Source organism: Pipistrellus kuhlii, unplaced genomic scaffold (genome assembly GCF_014108245.1).
Source record: "Pipistrellus kuhlii isolate mPipKuh1 unplaced genomic scaffold, mPipKuh1.p scaffold_m20_p_15, whole genome shotgun sequence".
NCBI lineage: Eukaryota > Metazoa > Chordata > Mammalia > Chiroptera > Vespertilionidae > Pipistrellus > Pipistrellus kuhlii.
Window position 1 is genome coordinate 26,488,577 of NW_023425460.1, and position 21,982 is coordinate 26,510,558.

The following is a 21,982-nucleotide window of genomic DNA, read 5'->3' on the forward strand; positions in this document are numbered from 1 at the left end:
GGGCATATCAGAGGTACGGTCAATCTGCGTATTTCTCTTTTATTAGTGTAGATTCCATGAGGATAAATGAAGATTTTGTTTAATCTTTGTAAAGTACTGTGCAGGAAAGCCTCATTTTTATTAATATCGTTATGGTATTAGATGTGCTAAAATGTTAGTTTCTATCTTATTAAAGTTAATTCTGAATCCTTTTGTAAATGTACCATGCAGTCATTTTTAATACTCAGTGTACATATATATTTTAATTGAATTATAATTCTGTTTCCAAAGTTTTAAATTTTTTAAACTTTAGAGACAGCATAGGGCAATAGTTCTCAAATTTTTTTGATCCGGGGAATCTCTTTACACTCTAAAAAATTGAAGACCTCCAAAGGGCTTTTGTTTATCATGTTTTCTGGAATATGAAAGGATTTATTAATTAATTTAAATAATGAATCCATTAGATGTTCCCATATGTAACATTTTTAATGAAAAATAACTATTTTCCAAACAAAAAGTTAGAAAAAGTACATTATTTGACATTTTAACAAATCTCTTTTATACCTGAATTAGTAATGTACCGTAGTAGCTGGATTCTTCTATTTCCTTGGGCATTCAGTCTCTTGCAACATGTTCCTTGGGTTGAGGTATATGAAGAAAGTTTAGCCTCACAGAGATAGGTAATTGGAAAAGTTGGTAGTATTTTGACAGCCTTTTCAAATAATTATGGGTGTTTATCTGATAGCGTATCAAAATTTAAAAAGAGAAAGCTTTTTAAATTTGTCTTCAATGTAGAATCTAACGTTCTACCAATGAATGTGTAAATTACCTTTAAAAGTAATTGGTTAGCCCTAGCAGATTTGGCTCAGTGGATAGAGCATTGGCCTGCAGACTAAAGGGTCCCAGATTCATTTCTGGCCACAGGCACATGCCTGGGTTATGGGCTAGATCCTCCCCAGTAGAGGGTGTGTGGAGGCAGCCAATCTATGATTCTATCTCATCATTGATGTTTCTATCTCTTATCTCTCCCTTTCTCTCTGAAATCAATAAAAAGTAATTGGTTAATCTTACACTTTTGACTAGATCTTTTCACCATATGTGTTTTGTAACATTATGCATAGATCATTGGGGAAATATTGGTTCACTGAGTTGCATTAAAAAAAACTTTTGAAAATTGATTTGAGAGAGAAAGTTGTGAAAGAGAGACATCGATTTGTTATTCCACTTATTTATGCATTCATTTCTTGTATGTGCCCTGACTAGCCATCAAACCTGCAACCTTGGTGTGATGGGACAATGCTCCAACCAATTGAACTACCTGGCTAGTAAAATTTTTAATGGTTGATATATTTCACCATACTGTAGCAAAAAAATAAAATTAATATAACCAACAGAAAATTCCTTTTTATTATTGGAAAGTTGCCAAATTCACTGCTAAGTTTTTATGAAAGCTTATTTTTTATTGGCAACAAGTTATGTCAGTTGTTTTCTTGGAAGTGAAATTTTATTTTTGAGAAAATGTCAGCCAAATCTCCAAGTTAGAATAACTAGTTTATCCGTCCAGTCAAGTAAATGTTCTATGAAAAATCACTAGGTCAGATAATTTAAACAGTCTCACAAGTGCTTTTCCTCAACACATAGTGCAAAGTGTTTTATGTATACTTTACATCTCATTGCATAAAATGTTTAAAAAAAAAAAAGATGTGCATTCATGGTTGAGTTTAATAAAACTATGTTTACTACTTAAAAGACATTCTGAAATGAAACAAGCTTTTTAAAAAAAATGCTGGTTCATGGCTGTGAGGAATACAGTGACTACCGATATATTTGGTGCAATTACCATGATTTTTTCCGGTGGACAAGAAGTTTTACCCATATTACTTTTGCATCATCAGTGTAAATGTCAACACAGTGGTAAAAGCAAACAATAATCTTCTATTATGAAACTAGGGGCCCAGTGCATGAATTTGTACACCTTGAAAGGAACTGGGCCATGTGGCTGTGGTAGGCACAGGGACTGGTCTTGGCAGATCCTCTGCACCCCCACTCTGCCACTGCCACTGCCATTGCAGCCCCAGTCCCGTCTGCTAGCAGCCCTACCCCCGCCGCCACCACTCCCACACACTGACTGACGGCACTAGCCCTGCTCTCACTCATTGAAGGTGCAGAGCAATTGGGGCCGGTGCTGTCAGTGGGTGTGAGTGGCAGCTGCTGTCCCGATCGCCCCTTAGGAGCAGGGGGAGCTGGAGAGGCCCTTGGGGTGATCAGGGCCAACAGCCACCGCCTGCTGGCGGCGCTGAGTGACTGGGACTGGTGGTAGACGCCGGCAGTGGGTGCAAGCAGATACTCTGGCACCAGCAGCAGGTGCAAATGGGGCCAGCACCGGCAGCAGGTGTAAGCACTTGGCAGGACCGTGGCACACAGGAGCAAAAATTTTTAGTAACCACCAGAGGTTGCCCTGATGACAGTGACGAGCATCCTGCCTTGGTCTGGCACCCCTGCTCACCTGCTCCATCATCCTGCTGCAGCTGACGCCATGTTCCACGCACGCCCTATGGTGGTCAGCGCACATCATAGCAAGTGGTTATTTGGTTGTTCCGCTGTTTGGTCTATTTGCATATTAGCCTTTTATTACATAGGATAGTTTTGACCTCAGTGACCCTTTGAAAAAGCCTTGAGCATCCTGAGGAATCAGCAGCCCACATTTTGAGAACCAAAAATATCCTGCAACATCATAACACTGAAATTGAGAAACTCTAGTAATAGCATTTCATTTAAAATAAGCTATACAACTTTATATTCCCTTTTAAGTAATGCATGGTGTGGGGAAAATTGTTATATTTTAATAAAACTTAAAATTAGTATTTTATAATTTAAAGATTAATTATGAGTAAATAGTTTTAATACACTTAAAAAACTCTTTTAGGCAGGCATTCCTGACCCTCCAAATATGTCAGAAGAATTAATCCAATTGAAAGCCAAGGAACGACACTTTTTGGAGCAATTGTTAGATGGGAAGAAATTGGAAAATTACAAAATTCCAGTACCAATCAATGCTGAACTCAGAAAATATCAGCAGGTAAAGTTTTATAGTTATCTTATAAATATAAATAGTGACTATTCCTTTCAAATGTACCTCAAAGAGTTTTTAAAATTTACTTGGTAAAATATTGTGGTTGGTGTCTTATATCCATTTATTTCTTTTATGCCTGAAAAAAAAAATGCTATTTATGATTTGTTTACAGTTATAATTTTTCTCTTTCAATGTTTCAGGATGGTGTGAACTGGTTAGCATTTCTTAATAAGTATAAACTTCATGGAATTCTATGTGATGACATGGGGTTAGGAAAAACTTTACAGTCCATCTGCATTCTAGCAGGAGATCATTGTCACAGGTAATTTAAAATATTATTATTATTTTTTTTTTAATAAGTTTTTATTGTTCATATTATTACAAATGTTCCTTTCCCCCCACCCACCATTGCTCTCCTCCACCAGGTTCCCATCCCACCCTCTGCCCTTTCCCCTCTCCCCATTGTCCTCATCCATAGGTGCACAGTTTATGTTCAGTCTCTTCCCACGCCCCCCTCTCCCCTTTTCCCCAAGAATCGTCAGTTCACTCCCCTTCCATACCTCTGATTCTATTATATTCAACAGTTAATATTGTTCATCAGATTTTTTTAATTTCCTTGGTTTTTAGATTCACTTGTTGATAGTTATGTATTTGTTGTTCATAATTTTTATCTTTGTTTACTTTCTCTTCTGAAAGAACCCCCTTCAGCAATTCATATAATTCTGGTTTGGTGGTGATGAACTCCTTTAGCTTTTTTTTATTAGTGAAGCTCTTTATCTGGCCTTCGATTCTGAGTGATAGCTTTGCTGGGTAGATTATTTTTGGCTGTAGGTTCTTGCTATTCATCACCTTGAATATTTCTTGCCATTCCCTTCTGGCCTGCATGGTTTCTGTTGAGAAGTCAGCTGACAATCGTATAGGTGCTCCTTTGTAGGTTACTACCTTCTTTGCTCTTGCTTCTTTTAATATTCTCTCTTTGTCTTTTGCTCTTGGAATTTTAATAATGATGTGTCTCGGTGTGGTCCTCTTTGGATTCCTTTTGTTTGGAGTTCTGTGCGCTTCCTGGACTTGTAAGTCTAATTCTTTCACCAGGTAGGGGAAGTTTTCTGTCACTATTTCTTTCAGTATGTTTTCCATATCTTGCTCTCTCTCATCTTCTGGGACCCCCATAATTCTGATGTTGGTTCGCTTGAAGTTGTCCCAGAGGTTTCTTACATTATCTTCAATTTTCTGGATTCTCTTGCCTTCTAGCTTCTGTGGAGGAGTGTCTTCTGGCTCTTTATGTTCCAAATCTTTGACTTGATTCTTGCGATCTTCCCTTCTGTTTTTAGGACTCAGTAAAATATTTTTTATTTCAGACAATGTATTCTTTATTTCTTGTTGATCCCTTATCATTTCTTGTTGACTCCTTATTAATTCTAGTTGATCTCTTTTCATATCCTCGTAGCCCTTATCCATCTTTTCTAAGAAATTCTTGAAAAAACTTATAAGCGTAGATTTGAACTCTATATCCAGACGCTTTTTGTCCTCCATTTCTTTCGTTTGTGATCTATTTTGTTGTCGCATTTCGCAGTTACAGATGGGACGGGGTTTCAGGGTGGAGCCTGCAGCTTTGGCTTCTGTCAGCCCCGCCCTATGCGGGTCCTTCAGTGCTCGCTGCTGCCAGCGCCTCTGAGAGAAAGGTGCCCTCGATTTTCGCCTGCTGCCAAACAGTCTATGCTCTCCCACAATGAGCCCGGTATTGGGGTTCAGTTCAGTTGGAAATGGAGTTGGAGGTGGCGTTCAGAGCAGTCTGGAGCCCCAGTCTCCTTCCCGTCAGGGCGATCCCGCGGCACAGCCGACCGTCCCTTCTCTGCGTGCAATGTGCGCGCCTCCGGGACCTCCTTTCGCCTCTCCCCGGGGTTCCGCCTTACAGCCCGGCTCCCTATGGCTGAGCTTGAGTCCCCGGGGTCTGGCCCAGAACCGGGGATCAGAGCAGTCGGGGGCCCAGCACAGTCGGAGCTTTTCTCTCCTTTCCGCTCAGGAACGCCCGCCAGGCACTCGGCCTCCCTCCTCTCCGGCTCCGTCCTCTCCGCGCCGCGTCTCCGTACCTTGGGCTTTTCCAGCTCCTCCGCGCCTCCTTCTGGTTTTCTCCTTGCTTCTCGCTGTAGAATTTCCAGTCAGTCAACCTTCCTGTAGTTCTGGGCAATGTCCGTTTTATATTTTAGTTGTATTTTATTGAAATTGTTGTGTGCGGCTGCGGCTAGGTGTTCACCTGGGCGCAGCCATCTTGGATCCCTCACCGAGGATCTAAAATATTATTTTGAAAGAAGACTTCCAGATGCTGAGAAATATAAAAAAGGTGATTTATTTATTGTTTTTTTGTTGTAAAGGGCCCAGGAATATGCAAGATCAAAATTGGCAGAATGTATGCCACTTCCTTCCTTGGTGGTTTGTCCACCAACATTAACAGGTCATTGGGTGGATGAAGTAGGTAAATTTTGCTCCAGAGAATATCTCAATCCATTGCACTATACTGGACCTCCTACTGAAAGAATAAGGTAAGAATTGTTAAATCTTTTACTCTAAGTAGTTTGGAAGAATGAAATTTATTGTGGATGAATTTAGCTTTTTTTTGTTATCAGAGATATAAATTTATTTAAGAAAGGTAAGTGTACATATATTTTAAAGCTAATATCTCTCATCAAAATTCAAGGACTTTGCCAAAAACACTAATTCAAAAGGATATATGCCACCCCTATGTTCAATGTTATTTATAATAGCCAAGTGCAAGGGCATGATGGTCAATTTGCATATTACCTCTTTAATATATAGGATAGATATAGATATACACACACATTGATTTCAGATAGGAAGGAAGGAGAGAAGGAGAGAGAGAAATGTCAGTGATACGAGAGAATAATTGATGGGCTGCCTCCTGCATGTCCCCTACTGGGAGTTGAGCCTGCAACCAGGGCATATGCCCTGTCCCGGATTTGAACATGATCTCTGGTCAATGCTCAACCACTGAGCCACATTGGCTGGACAAAATTTAAATTCTTGGGGGGGCGGAATCAAGGACTCAGGGTGTTCTTAACAATCAATTGGACTTTCTAAGTATTGGAGCTAGAAAACTATCAGGAACCAAAGCCATTCTCTGTGAGCTTGGAAGCTGTGGTCACAGCATTTAAGTGTCATAATCTACCCACTTTTCCCTAAGAGTTCCCTCTCCCCCAAAACGCTCTTGGTCCACAGTGACTGCTTTAGCTATCCTGATAACATAGCAACACTAAAGTTCTATTAGCTTTACCTACTCTGTGTTCACTAGTTTATCCCTTAATGTCTATAAATACAAATTTTTAAAGAGGGGAATCTCATTGATTTCAGTTCATTTTTCAAAAAGCTTGGATCATCATAGGTTGCTGATTAGTCCATAGATACCCTGCTCCTTCTATATTAATAATAAGTAACATATATTGAGCACTTCCTGGCCAGGCACTGTTCTAAACAGTGTCACATTTATGTAAAATTGTATATTCTCACAATCATCTTATGAGGTGTAGGTTCTCTTGTTTCTAATTTGCAGATGAGGAGTCTAAGGCGTGGGGCCTAGGTCCAAGGTCACTCAGTTAGTTAAATAAGAGATTTGAACACAGGCATCTCAACAGCTTGTACTCTAAAAAAGTTTATTGTAGTTTGTTATTTAGAATTAATTTATTTACAAGTGATAGAAACTCAGACTAGCTTAAGCAAACAGGAAATTTATTCACTAAATTGATAATTTTGGGTGGAATTCTTGTTTCAGGCATATCTAGATTGCTCCTGTTTGCTCTTTCTCCTAATACATAACTTATATTTGGTCTGTGCTGGACTTCACTCTACAGTTGGTGGGTATGATGATCATGGGCAGTCTTAGGCCCATTGGTCATGCCCCAAAACCAGCCCTTTGGGGTCAGCGAATATTGTGAGTGGCTCAGCCTGACTCAAGTGCTTCATCTCTTTGGTGATATGAGGATTGATCGCTCCTCCTCAAACACCAACCCCATGCAGTAGTGAAGGAATAGTGCCTCCAAGGAAGAGGTATTGGCAAGTGAAGTTAAAATGTCCACATTTGAGTCAGGTATCCATCTCTTTTCTAATCAGACTAAATTAGAGCAATAAGGCCCATTTATAAGAATGGCCTTCTGGTAGCAGGATCATAAATGCAAACAGAAGGGAATGTTAGTCTTATTAGACAGATTGAAAGCACCTTATATGATGATATAGTTTCTTTTCCCTTTGAAATTGTGTTACGAATTTTGCAGATTCCTCATGTCCTACTCTTATTTTTAAACACAGGTTACAGCATCAAGTAAAAAGGCATAATCTGATAGTGGCTTCATATGATGTTGTGAGGAATGACATAGATTTCTTTAGGTAAGAATTATTTATTTATTTATTTATTTATTTATTTATTTAGAAAAATTTAGCATCAAATTTGGAGAAACTTAGTATTTTCCTGCCCCCCCCAAAAAAATGCTAAAATGTTTTTGTGTATTCTCCCTTAGAAATATTAAATTTAATTACTGTATTCTTGATGAAGGCCATGTCATCAAAAATGGAAAAACAAAATTATCAAAAGCAGTAAAACAACTGACTGCTAATTATAGGATTATTCTTTCTGGAACACCAATACAGGTAATTATTTACTTTAACAAAAAAAAATATTTGTCATGTGAAAAGAAGGATTGGCATTGGCATTGAATTAAATAAGAGGGTTTTTGTTTTGTTTTGTTTATAGGAATGATAATTTCTAGTAATGCTTTTAATAACAGTTCATTTGGTATGTAGCAGTATCTGAGAAAACTAGGTTTGTAAAGTCATATTTAAAATATAACTTTAGGCTATGTAAATAGAAGTCTTATGTCCAAAGTCTGGGAGATATTAGTCAGACTCTATTCCAAAATGCCCATTCTCCTTTTGTAGTATTACCTGTTACAGAAAACTAAAGAAGAACAAAGCAATACTTAGAGAGATGGAGTTACATTTATAACACGCAGGTCCAGAGGAAAATGTCTCTCAAATTCTGGGCCCCAACATGCAGGAATTCTCCCTATTTATATGATTTTTACTTTCTTTGTCTCCCAAATATGGAGTGTTTCCATATGTACTGGGGCCTTGAAACCTCAACCAGAGGCCTGGCACCAGCACTGATAACTTTGTCGGGAACTTGAATGGCCTCTGAAGTGGGAATAGTCTTAGCAAGCAAGAATTTACAGAAGCCAAATAGCAGGGTTAAAATTTCAAACAGCAGTTTTCATACAAGATGGATGCTTCAACACCACAATTGGATTTAACACTGAAACCATGAATACCTGAGATTAGGAAACAGTTGAAAGGAGATTGTAGAAGTTTATCTTAGAAAAGGAAGAAGATAGTTGAATATGTAGATGTGTTCTGATAAGAGATTGTGTAACAGTACTTCCAGAGGTTGCAAATGTTCACACCTAGTTTGGATAGCCCACTAGGATGGGAAGATACTCTTCATCACTCTCCATTAGTGGGAGGAAAAACACCAGGTGACTTTGAAATAATTGATTTTTTTTAAATGTACTTGTTACTTATTTTTGGTGATGGACTGAGTATTATAAGTGTTAGGGTTTTGTCCATTACGTGAACACTATGGATTTTAAAAGTTCCTTTAAAAGGGGAAAAAGACTCTTTAGGCTTTCATTATCAAGATTTATTTTGCTCCATTTTAAACTTGCATGGAAACATCACAGTATTTTTAAATAGGTTATTGCTCTCACAATAAAAGAGTTGTTTAAAAGCAATCTTTTTTTCCCTCATAACCACCTGAACAGTTTAGCTCTGAAGCTGTAAGGTGGGTTTCTACACTGAAGAGCCATGGTAGCCCAGTTGATAGTGGTCCCTATGGAAGGTCAAGCTTAAGTGGGATTTGAAGGCTGTCCATCCATCATATGGGAGGGTAGCCAGCATGGTGAGCCAGAGCTGGTGCAGGATGAGGAAGGACAGACATCTGGTAGAGTTAAGGGGTAAAATGGTACCTTAGGACACATACACTTTGGGAAAGAATCCACAATGAAAATGTGTTTTGTTTTGTTTTTCCCATGAAACTTCAGAATTGGAAAGAACTTGTTCCAGTTCTTAGTGACCCTTAAATACTGGGTAGACTTGACCTATAACCAAACTCTTTAGGTTTTTTCCTTTGTTGAAAAAATGGTGATAGTAGGCCAAATTCCTTAAATATTGTTATCAATATGAGTGTCAACTTTAAAAGAATCAGAAATGCATTCCTCCTTTTGCTCTTTTATTTACTACTTTATGCCACCAGTAGGACTTAATTCTATAGACCAGTGGTCGGCAAACTCATTAGTCAACAGAGCCAAATATCAACAGTACAATGATTGAAATTTCCTTTGAGAGCCAAATTTTTTAAACTTCTTCTAATGCCACTTCTTCAAAATTGACTCGCCCAGGCTGTGGTATTTTGTGGAAGAGCCACACTCAAGGGACCATAGAGCCGTATGTGATTTGAGAGCCACAGATTGCCGACCATAGCTATAGACCAAGACTTACCTGGTGGAGACTTGAAAATCTCCCCTCTTCCCCCCAAATAAGACAGAGTATTTTCTCCAAGGATGCTGACTTGAATATTATACATTTAAATACCATGTTTCCCCGAAAATAAGACATCCTCCGAAAATAAGACCTACTTACATGTTTCCTTCTGAGTGAAATATAAGGCATTCCCCGAAAATAAGGCCCCCCCTAGGCTAAACATGAGAGATTTGGTCCACTGATTCTGAAAGAAATGGAGTCACAAGAAATTCACCAGGAAATTCAGGAATTAGATTGTTATGATGATGTTCCAGAAGATGATGACATGATTGTCATTGAATAAATGAGTAAATTCTTGATACTGTAGGATTCACAGTTTGTCTGGTTTGTGTTGACAACTACCGTACTACCGTACCGTATACAGGTAATAAATTTCCTTTATTTTCATTTAACAATAAATGTGTACCGTATTCTTCTTCATGGAAAAATAAGACATCCCCTGAAAATAAGACCTAGTGCGTCTTTGGGAGCAAAAATTAATATAAGACACTGTCTTATTTTCGGGGAAGCAGGCTATAGACTTATACAATATACCTAAAAATGTGATCATCTCTCATCTATAGCATCATAATGGGCTTTTTTAAATTAATGTTTTATTTTTTAAGTGTAAATAAATCATCGCACTACAAACTGAAATATATTCTTTTCTTATATTTAGAACAACGTTTTGGAGCTGTGGTCATTATTTGATTTCCTCATGCCAGGATTTTTGGGGACTGAACGCCAGTTTGCTGCTCGATATGGTAAACCTATATTAGCAAGTAGGGATGCTCGAAGCTCTAGTCGAGAACAAGAAGCAGGTATGAAAAAGAGAATTATATTTTCTGTGCAAGTGAATATAATTTATTCTTTTTTTGAGCCATTTTCTCTTATTAACAGGTGTCCTTGCGATGGATGCACTACACCGCCAAGTCCTGCCATTTCTTTTGAGAAGAATGAAAGAAGATGTTTTGCAAGACCTTCCACCCAAAATTATTCAAGACTATTACTGTACTCTCAGTCCTCTCCAGGTTAGGAATCTGGTGATTGTGGTTGTTGGTATGTTTATTAGTGGAATGCTTTGAGTAAGCCACAAAAGGGGAATAGCCTTTGGCTTTATCTCTCTAATCTAGCTTCTACTTTCCTAAACTTGAAGAATATTGTTTTATTTTTATTTTTAAAAATATTTTATTGATTTTTTTATAGAGAGGAAGGGAGAAGGATAGGAATTTAGAAACATTAATCAGCTGCCTCCTGCACACCTCCTACTGGGGATGTGCCTGCAGCCACGGTACATGCCCTTGACTGGAATTGCAGTCCACAGGCCAACGCTCTATCCACTGAGCCAAACCGGTTTCAGCAGAATATTCTGTTTTAAATACAGGTAGATAAGACACTGAGTGAATCTGTTTATATATGTGGATATATTTGCATAAGTGCATTTTGCATTAACATGCAAAATTCAGTATCATAGTTGCTTTCTCATATGTCTAGTTAATTGAAAAGGTTGCAAGGTTAAACTGATGAAGAAATGTGTACCAAAAATTTGCCTATAGTGCCTTATTCTCACTTATATAACACTATAGGTATCATACGTCAGTTCCCACTTTTACAAATAAGGAAAACCGAAACTCAGAAAGTTAAGCTACTTGCTCAAGATTGTATAGCTAACATATATCAGGTTTGAGTTTCAAACTTTGGGAAGTAGGGCTCACATCCCTTTTAAAGTATTATTGCATTACCAGTAAATTTCTGAAATAAATTTTGACTTCTGTGCAAGTCTGATTTTGTACACAGAAACGATTATCAAAGGAATGTACTGGATGCCTTTCCTTGTGTAATGTTTTATAAGGGTAAATTGCCCCTTACAGGCCATGTCTTACGAAGATACTTAGTAAGACATGACCTATAATCAGGATTTTTTGTTTGAATATGTTCTTTATGATCTAGGTTACTATTCATTAATCTATTTCAGTAGTATGAGTTGATCAAATGAATAAGATATATAGAAACATCCTACAAACTTTCCCCAGTATGTATGACAGCCTGTTAGCATCCAAACTCTAGTTGCATAGATATATACTAAGAATTCTGTGATCATTTATATTATCTACCCTATCTCTCTGGGCTTCCATTCCTTGTAGGGTTAATGTTTCTTAAATATTGTATGGGATGAAGATTTTTAAAAATGCAATAAAGAAAAAGTGCCATGTGAAAAAAGACTGTAATGACATACTGGTGATAGTATTAAAATACCACCATAAAATTAAGTAGACTGGAGGCAGGGAGCTGGGGAAGGAAGTGATATTGCCTTTTAGGCAGCAATGTTCTTTTAAAAGTTGGACTCTTGGAATGTACTTTTAGTCTTGATCACATAACTTCACTTAAGGGAGATTTTCTCATTACTTGTAAGAGTTCAGATTCTCTTTTAGTGGTATATTTATCTTCCGAACAGAGTGGAAAAATTAAGTGTAGGACTATTTGACTACTGTTTTAATATTTTAGCAGCCAAACGTAATGTGTTATACTTGTTTTCTAAGTGTAATTTTAAAGGAATTTACCAAGATGAATTATCTAATCAGTAGCAAAGTACAGGTGTCATAATTTATTTTTCTTTAATGAGAGTTGATTTGAATTACTGCTCTGATTGGCCTTTGCTATCTTAGTTATTTTTTCAACAATTGAAAATAAGTATACTTCATTTGTGGGGGAAATTTTACAGGTCCAGCTCTATGAGGACTTTGCCAAGTCTCGTGCCAAGAGTGATGTTGATGAGACAGTTTCTTCAGCTGCACTTTCTGAAGAAACTGAAAAACCAAAGCTTAAAGCTACAGGCCATGTATTCCAGGTATAGATTACAGTCTACTTTTTCTTTTTAAATGTTGCCTAAATGTGTTCTTCAGTGCAGCAAATTTTACATGGAACAATGAAATGTGGGTTTTAAATACTGTGTATACATTCTTGAAAATAGGGGAAAGTGCCAATCTATTTTCGTATTAATAAGTAGTTTAATATTAATGTTTTAAACTTAAAATACAATCCACACTGTTTATTACATATTTAAAGGGTTTTAGAAGAGAGAATCTTTTGCTTTCCATTTAAAAAACACTGGAACGCCTACCATGAGGCAATAATTTTTCTAGGCACCGATTAATTAAAGCAGCAAGTAAAATAGACGGCCTCTTGTAAATATGAAAAATGAATACATAAAATTCATGTAAGAGAACAAGAGTGTGGGATTATACAGTATAGGAGTCAGGATAGGTTGTGATTTTTTACAGAGAGGAAGGGAGAGAGAGAGTTAGAAACTTCGATGAGAGAGAGACATCGATCAGCTGCCTCCTGCACACCCCCCACTGGGATGTGCCCACAACCAAGGCACATGCCCTTGATCGGGATCGAACCCGGGACCCTTCAGTCCACATGCTGACACTCTATCCACTGAGCCAAACCGGTTTCAGCTAGGTTGTGATTTTTAATTGAGGGATCAGGGATGGCCTGAGAAAGTGACATGTTAGCAGAGATCTGAAGGAGGATTGAGTCATGGCAGTTATGTAAGGGGAAGTGATTCTGGGCAGAGGATACAAAAACTACAGAAGTCCTAAGATATCATGCCTATTGTACTCACGGGGGTAGCAAATGAAAAAGACATGGAAAGTGTCAACACACTTATTCTCCCTATAGAAAACCTCCCAAATCCCCTTGCCACCAATAAATTAAATGCTGCAGGCATTTGTAAAGATAGAAGAGGGAAAGGTGGTTGTAAAGGCTAATAACTCTTCCACAGTTTCTATCATGGTGCCCAGTCATCTCTTGAGCCTTGGCAGTGAAGCTTGCTAATATAAATTTCCAGGGCAAAGGGTGAGACACAAATTATAGCCCAAGTAAAAGAGAAAGGTTGTGGCTGAATTAGAGAAAAGAAAGAGGAGATCCTATAGGGTTCTGATTCTTAAACACAACCACTAGAAATAACCACCTAGCTCCCCAACCCCCACCACAGACCTACTGAACCAGAATACTATGTAGAGGGGAAAGATTTGCAGATTTATCAGGTCCTCGAGACATGTTATACACACTGATGTTTGAGTAACCCTTTGGGAAATGATGCTGGTGCCAGAGGCATCTGTAAGCATTATGAGGCATTTGAGTGGGAAAGGGTTAGGTATAGGAGCTAATGAATAAGCCTCTTTCTGCCGTGAGAAGCTCATTGTCTGATGGAGGATACAAACAAACAGTATGATTGATACAAGCTATTAAGGCTCTAAAAAATAAATACAAACTGCCTACAGATGGAGGCATCACAGATGAGATTTGAACTGGTTCCTGAAGGAGTAAGGTAGTCAAGAGAGAGAGAAAAGGACATTCTAGACAGAAAAGATACTGAAGTACAAACATTTGTGACATGTGAAGTGGTCTTATATGTATACTAGAGGCCCAGTGCATGAAATTTACGCACTCAGGGAAGTCCCTCAGCCCAGCCTGCACCCTCTCGCAGTCTGGGAGCCTCAGGGGCTGACTGGCGGTGCCTTGGCTGGCCTGGTGCCGTGGTGCCGCCTGCTCAGTGAACCCGGCTCCCCACCAACCAGTCATTCCACTGTTTGGTCAATTTGCATATTACACTTTTATTATATAGGATGTACTTTTTCCTCTTTTAAAGGCGTTACAGTACTTACGTAAACTGTGCAACCATCCAGCATTAGTCTTAACACCTCAACACCCAGAGTACAAGAGTACTACTGAAAAACTGGCCACTCAGAATTCTTCACTTCATGATATTCAACATGCCCCTAAACTCTCAGCTCTGAAACAAGTAAGTAGGTCTTTTAAGGGTTAGACGTGTGAACATTCCTGATCTATAACACTAGGTAAATTTGCATTTCCAATACATTACTGATATATTTACCATTTTTATTTTTAATTTAAATTTTGGTATAGCTTTTTAAATAAAAGGTTCTATATCAAAGGGAACTAGCTCGCTTTTTTTTAAAAAATGTCTGTTCTCTGAAGTAGAGAAATTTTATTTGTGTTTCAAAAATCTGCCAATAGAAATATGTTTATCAGCAGATAATAGTGCCAGAGACAGAATTTTAAAATTTCAGTAGAATGGAATGAACTGAAACTCCAGATGACATTTAAAGGTGATAAGCAGAATCAGTTTTTAAAAGAAAACACTTAGTTAAATATAGATCCTGTCAGACTTGGCAAACATTTTATATAGGGCAAAGTTGAATTTGATTTGATGGTAAGTTCACTACAAAGCTACTATGTGAATTAGTTGCCGGTAAATAAAGTTAATATGATCTTGGTGGTTAAAGCAGTATAATGGCCAAAATGAGGACATCCTAGTTTCACTGTATAATTATTATTTATAATTTGGGGCCATTATTTATTATAACTATAATAAATAATCTAGGAACCATTTTATATGAAGTATAACTTGAAAAACTATTGGTTGCCTACTTTTATTGAATGCCTGTGTAACAACTGATGTTTTTCTAGTTGCTGTTGGATTGTGGTTTGGGAAATGGCAGCACTTCAGAGAGTGGCACAGAGTCTGTTGTGGCCCAGCACAGGATCCTGATCTTCTGTCAGCTAAAAAGCATGCTTGATATAGTAGAGCATGATCTTCTCAAGCCTCACTTACCCTCTGTCACTTACCTGAGATTAGATGGAAGCATACCTCCTGGTCAGAGGCATGCCATTGTTTCACGGTAAGTGGCTTCTAAAACTCCTATAAATCATGGCTATAGTCAGTGTCTTACTCCTCCTGTTACATAGGAGTTTGCCTCGTGAAGTATTTTCTTTAAAAATATAGAACTAAAAAACAAATTAGAGGGGGAAAAAAGATTTTTTTTAAAAAACCAAAAAAATATAGAAATACAGTTGAATAAGTAGTCTGTTTAGCTAAAAAAGTATGGCTATATTAGGATAGAACTTTGAAAGGTATGAAAGAAATTTAAGGCATCAACAAAATATAGAGATAACATTTTACCTCACCTTTTTGGGGTCAGAAGCAGCAAAAAATGTGGCTTAACTGAGATCTGTATCTTGATCTCTGTGCCTCTGCCCAGAACAAGTTGGACGCTGGCCCAGCTGGGAAGCAAAATCAATGAATGCAGCGTTTCCCAAGTGTGGCCTTCACCCTCTGTTTAGAAAACAATAGATTCCCAGGTTCTATCCCAGACTTGTAACTTCAAGAGTAAGCATTTTAAACAAGCACCCTTAAGAGATTGTTAAGCATGATACAGTTAAAGACCCATGATCAAGCTTTGCAGACAGACCCAGGTTTGACTCCTGACTGCTATTTAGGCAGTGTTCTCTTGGGCATGATTATCATCCACAGAGCTGGAGTTTCTCTAGAATAAGGACAATGATAATATCTTCATAGAGCTGTTGTAATATTGAAGTAACATAGTGCGTATAAAGCACAAATCCCCATTGCTTAAATCATAATGAAATCTAATAAATGTGAGCTTGGTAATGTTAGTTCTTTTTCCTAGAAGTTACTAGATGTCCTTTATCAATACACTAGAGGCCCGGTGCAGGAAATTACTGCATGAGTAGGGTCCCTAGGCCTTGTAGGCTATCAAAGCCTGCTGGGTCCTTCCTTCATTCTGCACCGCCCCCTGGTGGTCAGTGCACATCATAGCAAGTGATCGAACTCCCAGACAAACTCCCAAGGGGACACTTTGTATATTAGCCTTTTGTGTGTATCAGCAACCTTCCCTGACTGATCTAGCCTTTCCCCCCATTATCTTCTGTTTCTATACATTAAAGTTTCATAGTTGAGTTTTGTCTTAATTAGAATTAGTGTTAAGTTACATTTTTTCAATTTAATCTTTAATTCTCTAAAATATAATCTAGTTGGATTTATTTCTGTTTGTAAATTTTCCGACTTGTTTCATTCTTTCTGCTACTAAAGAGGTTATTGTGTACAGGGTGGGGCAAACGTAGGTTAATAGTCATGAGTATGTGAAACAATTTATTCTTGTATTATTTTCATACAAAAACCTGTAAACCTACTTTTGCCCTACCCTAAATACTAAAAATAGTTTGATCTCAAGTGGTCACAGAAGTGTCTATATTATGGATTTGTAAAGAAGTGTTCTCATTTGTGTTACGTAATTTTCATTAAATAGTCTAATTTCTGTTATATGGGTACCTTAGAAAGAAATGTACTAATTTTATTTTAAAATATCTATACTTTTAGGTTTAACAATGATCCGTCCATAGATGTTCTCTTACTTACAACTCACGTTGGTGGCCTGGGGCTTAACTTAACAGGCGCTGACACAGTGGTATTTGTGGAGCACGACTGGAATCCCATGCGCGATCTACAAGCCATGGACCGGGCCCACCGCATTGGGCAGGTAGAGTCACCATTCACAGGCATTTACTTGTGAACTGGGAAAAATGCTTCTCAGAAAAGACAGGAATTGGTTTAAGTTTCTACCCCTGATATTAACAAATGTTTGACCTTAGGCAAGTCACTTAATTCTGTGGCACCACTTCCTTATGCATTAAATAAGGTGGCTTAGGCTAAGAAAACTGGGCCATTATCCATCACTAATATTCTGTGATTCTATGCAAACATTTTAAACTCTTGGGACCAGATAAAGAAAACCCCACTACAATTAGATTAGTTAAATATCTAAGTCCTTGACTTGGTTAACCTCAAACCAATCATTTTATTTGTGTTTAACTTCTTTTTCTTATTCAGAAACGTGTGGTAAACGTGTACCGATTGATAACCAGAGGAACCTTGGAGGAGAAAATAATGGGTTTGCAGAAATTCAAGATGAACATAGCGAATACAGTTATTAGCCAAGAGAATTCTAGTTTGCAGAGTATGGGAACAGATCAACTTCTCGATCTATTCACACTTGATAAGGTAAAGAACTTAACACAATTTGATTTTTTGTTATTAATAGGATATTTTTAACACTGATTTTTTTTTTTTTTTTTTTTTTTTAGAGTGAGAGGAAAGGAGGGGGGGAAACATCGATATGAGAGAGACACATTGATTGATTGGTTGGTTGCCTTCTGCACACACCCTGACACTGGGGGCCAGGAATCAAGTCTGCACCCGAGATACATACCCTTTACTGGAAGCAAACCTGTGACCCTTCCGTCCACGGGCCAGTACTCTGACCACTGACCAACTGGTTCGGGCCAATTTTCCCTGTCTTTAATGCATGCACACACTTCCTAGGGAAGCTTGGTAAAAGTACTGAAGGAACTAGCAAAAGGCATTCACTTTAGGAATAGTAGCAACTAGACAATTTTTTTGAGGAAATTTTTTGACATCCAGATAAAACTAGCCAGAATTCTTGGGGATGTTTGAAGTTTTGATTAAAGTCTCCAGTGTCTTGCCCCAAGTTTTCTTTCATTGGTCCTTTCCTGCTAACGGACGTCTGTCACTGAAGTCAGCTAAACCTGGGTCTGTGTTTCTTGCCCTGCCAATTAACTTCTTTGAGGTTCTACACCCCTTGGATAATAACAGTGCCTATATTACTACATGGTTATGAATATATGTAAGCACTTAGAAAGGGTATCTAGTACAGATTCTCAGTACATAATAGCCATTATTGTTATTGTGGATGATGGAACTAATATCCATAATCAAAGTATACACCATCTGGAAATACTGTTCAATCTAAATGTAAAACTAATATGGTTGGATTTAAAGTCCTGCCTAGGTTTAGAAAATCAGCTGTACACCCAGTATAAATTATAGTAAGAAGTAGCCCTAGATAATGTAATTAAACTAGCTATAATAACAGAATTGTAATATCCAAATCTGAGAGAAAGTAGTTCCACTGTACTGTGTGTATTCAGCCACATTTAAATATTATGTCTGTTTCTGGGTGCTGCATTTTAAACAGTAAGTCCCCAAAAGATGATCAGAATGGAGGAAGGTTCTTTAATCATATCATAAAAGGTTAAAAACAAGACATGTGTAAGCTAGGAAAAAAGCTGAAAGAAATATGAATTGCTGCCTTCAAATAACTATTATAGTTATTTGAAGGCAGAACTGGACTTGGGGATGTTCCAGGGAAGCAAGAACTATTGCTATAAAGGATCCTATTGGGACAGTTGGAAGATTTGAATATGGACTGTATTAAATTTTCTTAATTTGATCTTTGTGCTTCAGTTATGTTAAGAGGATGGCCTTGTTCTTAGGAATTCGTGCTTATTCCTCTCTAGGGATAAAGGGCCTTAATATCTACCACTTCCTCTTGAATGGTTTGGGTAAAAAACTGATTATATGTCTGGGGGAGAGATGACAAATTAGGCCTCTGGGAAAATATGAGATGAACTTACCATCACTTGAGTAAGACCAGTGTTAGAAACAAGTATGGTATTTTAAAGGGAAAATATAATTTTTGAAGTTAATGATCTTTCTGCCCATTTTTCTTAAGGATGGCAAAGCAGAAAAAGCTGACACCTCTACTTCTGGAAAAGCAAATATGAAATCAATTCTTGAAAACCTGAGTGATCTTTGGGATCAAGAGCAATATGACTCAGAGTACAGCTTGGAAAATTTTATGCATTCTCTCAAGTAACTATCAAATATTGTTAATGCAATTGCTGCTAGTTCGGTTACATTTCTGCTGATATTCAGCAAATTTCAAAGTTTATGGTGAACTTTTAGCTCAGTGTGTAGATAGATCTGAAGAATATTCAGCATAATGCTGTCTCTTGTTTCACTGGGGGGAACAAGTTATTCTCAAATATTTGCACTGTATTAAATTTAAATGTTAATGTGAAATGGTATAAATTTTACATGCTGAATAGCTGCAGAGCAGAGGAACCAAACCAGGTTTACATGTGCTACCATGAGGTGTTCTTACTGGGAACGAGCCTCCTATTTTAATAGACACTTTGTACAGAATAAATATCCAAAAGTACTTTAGTGTTCATGTACATTTTTTCGTTTAAATAGAACTTGTTTTTAAAAATAGGGCTTTTTTTCATAAAAGCCTTAATGAGCCATAATTTTAGAAATAATGACTATAATGGTCACTTTTAGAATATGGAAATCTTAGACAATGAATTGAACCATGCCCTTGGTGAAACCGTTGTATATTTAATGCCGATGCATAGTGTTTTTCAAATCTTTAACATCAGTTTGTCACCTTTTAAAATATCAACTATTTGAAATACAGATAATGGGCTATTTAAAGCTATCATAATAACATCCTATTAAGAGGGTGTTTGTTTTTAATTTATCTAATGGCTAGGATATAGCCAATTCAGAGAACATATATATACACAATAGGTTTCAATCATATATATATATAATATATTTTTTGTAACTATGAACATATACAGTTTTCCAGAAGTAAATTTTACACTCTTTAGAATTCTAAAACCTATGGTGATAAGACTGTTTATTGAAGTAATGCATGACTGAAGCATAAAAAGAAATGACTTTTCTCTACACAAACATACATACCTATATGCACAGACATACACCTGTCTTGCATCTGAAAAGGTGCTTGATACTAAATCATGTAGTTATACTGGGCAGCAATAATAACTGTCCTGAAGCTGATTAACTAGTGTTAGGAAAGTGATCTCACTGGTGAGGGTGGATACATGTATATAGATGTGCATTAATGTGTATGTATATAATTTTATAAATTTCACACATAAATTAATACATGCCTATGTGCATATATATATGTAAGGGATATATTTGTATATACATGTACAGGTAATAAACACCCCCAGGGTTTGTGCTGGTTATACACATAGGCATCGGTTTAAAAACCATCAGACCTCAGCTGTAAAATAACCGTTCTGTTAAAAATCATTACTAATACTGTGCAGCTTTTAGACATGGACATTTGTCACATTTCAGTAGCTTTGACAACCATACTGTAACATTAAACCTAGCATTCCACAAAAGAATAATAAATAAGATTGAAACTGTAATATATATGCAACTATGTGTATTATTTGTACAAAATGATTATTTAAAAAGCAAAATAATAAAATGATTAGTTCATACATACAAATAATTAAATGATTATTTAATTATTGTTTATAGTTTATATTCAAATTGCAAAAAAGCAAAAGGAAACTCTTGGACTTCATATAGTACATCCATTGTACATAGCACTGGGTAGCTAAGCTAGTATACTTGAATTGTTTTTAAATTAAGTCTTTATATGCTATTTTCATAAGCCAGCTATTGAGCATAGCTCAGAGTAATATTTTTCTAAGATTATGGAGGGAGCAATATATCATTAAAGAAATGGAAGAGAGAATTCACAACATACATGTTGAAGTTGTTTCCAAATTGGAAGGGCAAAGCTGGAATTCAGATGTGTAGGCAGTTTGAAATCAATAGAAAATTATTTTTTAAAAATTTAAAGAGGAAGGGAGAGAGAAAAACATCAGTAATGACAGAATCATCGATCTGTCGCCTTCCCCACACCGGTGATCCAGCAACCTGGGCATGTGCCCCAACTGGGAACCAAACGCCGATCTCAACCACTGTAGAGCGTCGGCCTGCGGACTCAAAGGTCCCGGGTTCGATTCCAGTCAAGGGCATGTACCTTGGTTGTGGGCACATCCCCAGTAGGGAGTGTGATGGAGGCAGCTGATCGATGATTCTCTCTCATCGATGTTTCTAACTTTCTATCCCTCTCTCTTCCTCTGTAAAAACTCAAAATATATATTTTTAAAAAAAAGAATATTTCTAGTAGTACAGACACTATAATGATAATAGTGATTGCCTCTAAGTGTCAAAAGTAAGAGGAAGAATATTTCTAGTAGTACAGACACTATAATGATAATAGTGATTGCCTCGATAAGTGTCAAAAGTAAGAGGAAGACAGTATGACTATAACATTAAAGTCACCCTAGTTAGGGGTGTCGAACTCAATCAGAGAAGGGGCCAAAATCTAAAATCCAGCCTAAATCGCGGGCCGAATGGTTTACTGAACAGTCATAAACTGTCATTGTGATGGAAACGCAGCGGAGTGCAGTGATGACAGCGCGGTGCGGGCCACATTGCAAGGCCTGGCGGGACGGATTTGGCCCGCGGGCCTTGTGTTTGACACGTGCTAGATGGTTTGGCTAGAGCATGGGTTTGCAGACTGAAGAGTCCTGGGTTTAATTCTGGTCAAAGGCACATGACCAGGTTGCCAGCTCGATTCTCTAATAAGGGGCATGCAGAAAGCAGTGATTTGTGTAAATAGTAAAATACATTTTCTATTAATTGGCGTAACTCAAGTTTTTGTTGTTGTTTTATTGTACATTGAGTGCTCTAGCATTTGATAATAGATTTTTTAGCAATCAATTTCATTTTACAGCTTATTGATGCCAGCATAGACTCTG

At 37.4% G+C, this 21,982-nt stretch overlaps 1 protein-coding gene across 2 annotated transcripts in view; it reads left to right on the top strand.

Annotated features, from left to right (window-relative positions):
• Positions 1-20,572, top strand: part of BTAF1 (B-TFIID TATA-box binding protein associated factor 1) — a 96,018-nt gene extending 75,446 nt beyond the window's left edge. For both annotated transcript variants that reach the window (XM_036438549.2, XM_036438550.2), the window contains 13 exons: positions 2,906-3,058; positions 3,253-3,374; positions 5,425-5,592; positions 7,370-7,447; positions 7,579-7,708; positions 10,311-10,452; positions 10,532-10,662; positions 12,354-12,479; positions 14,289-14,441; positions 15,131-15,342; positions 16,842-17,001; positions 17,352-17,522; positions 19,054-20,572. In XM_036438549.2, the coding sequence (XP_036294442.1) occupies positions 2,906-3,058; positions 3,253-3,374; positions 5,425-5,592; positions 7,370-7,447; positions 7,579-7,708; positions 10,311-10,452; positions 10,532-10,662; positions 12,354-12,479; positions 14,289-14,441; positions 15,131-15,342; positions 16,842-17,001; positions 17,352-17,522; positions 19,054-19,197 (1,890 nt within the window). In that variant the 3' untranslated portion in view covers positions 19,198-20,572. The remainder of the gene's footprint in view (positions 1-2,905; positions 3,059-3,252; positions 3,375-5,424; positions 5,593-7,369; positions 7,448-7,578; positions 7,709-10,310; positions 10,453-10,531; positions 10,663-12,353; positions 12,480-14,288; positions 14,442-15,130; positions 15,343-16,841; positions 17,002-17,351; positions 17,523-19,053) is intronic.
• Positions 20,573-21,982: the final 1,410 nt, after the last annotated feature.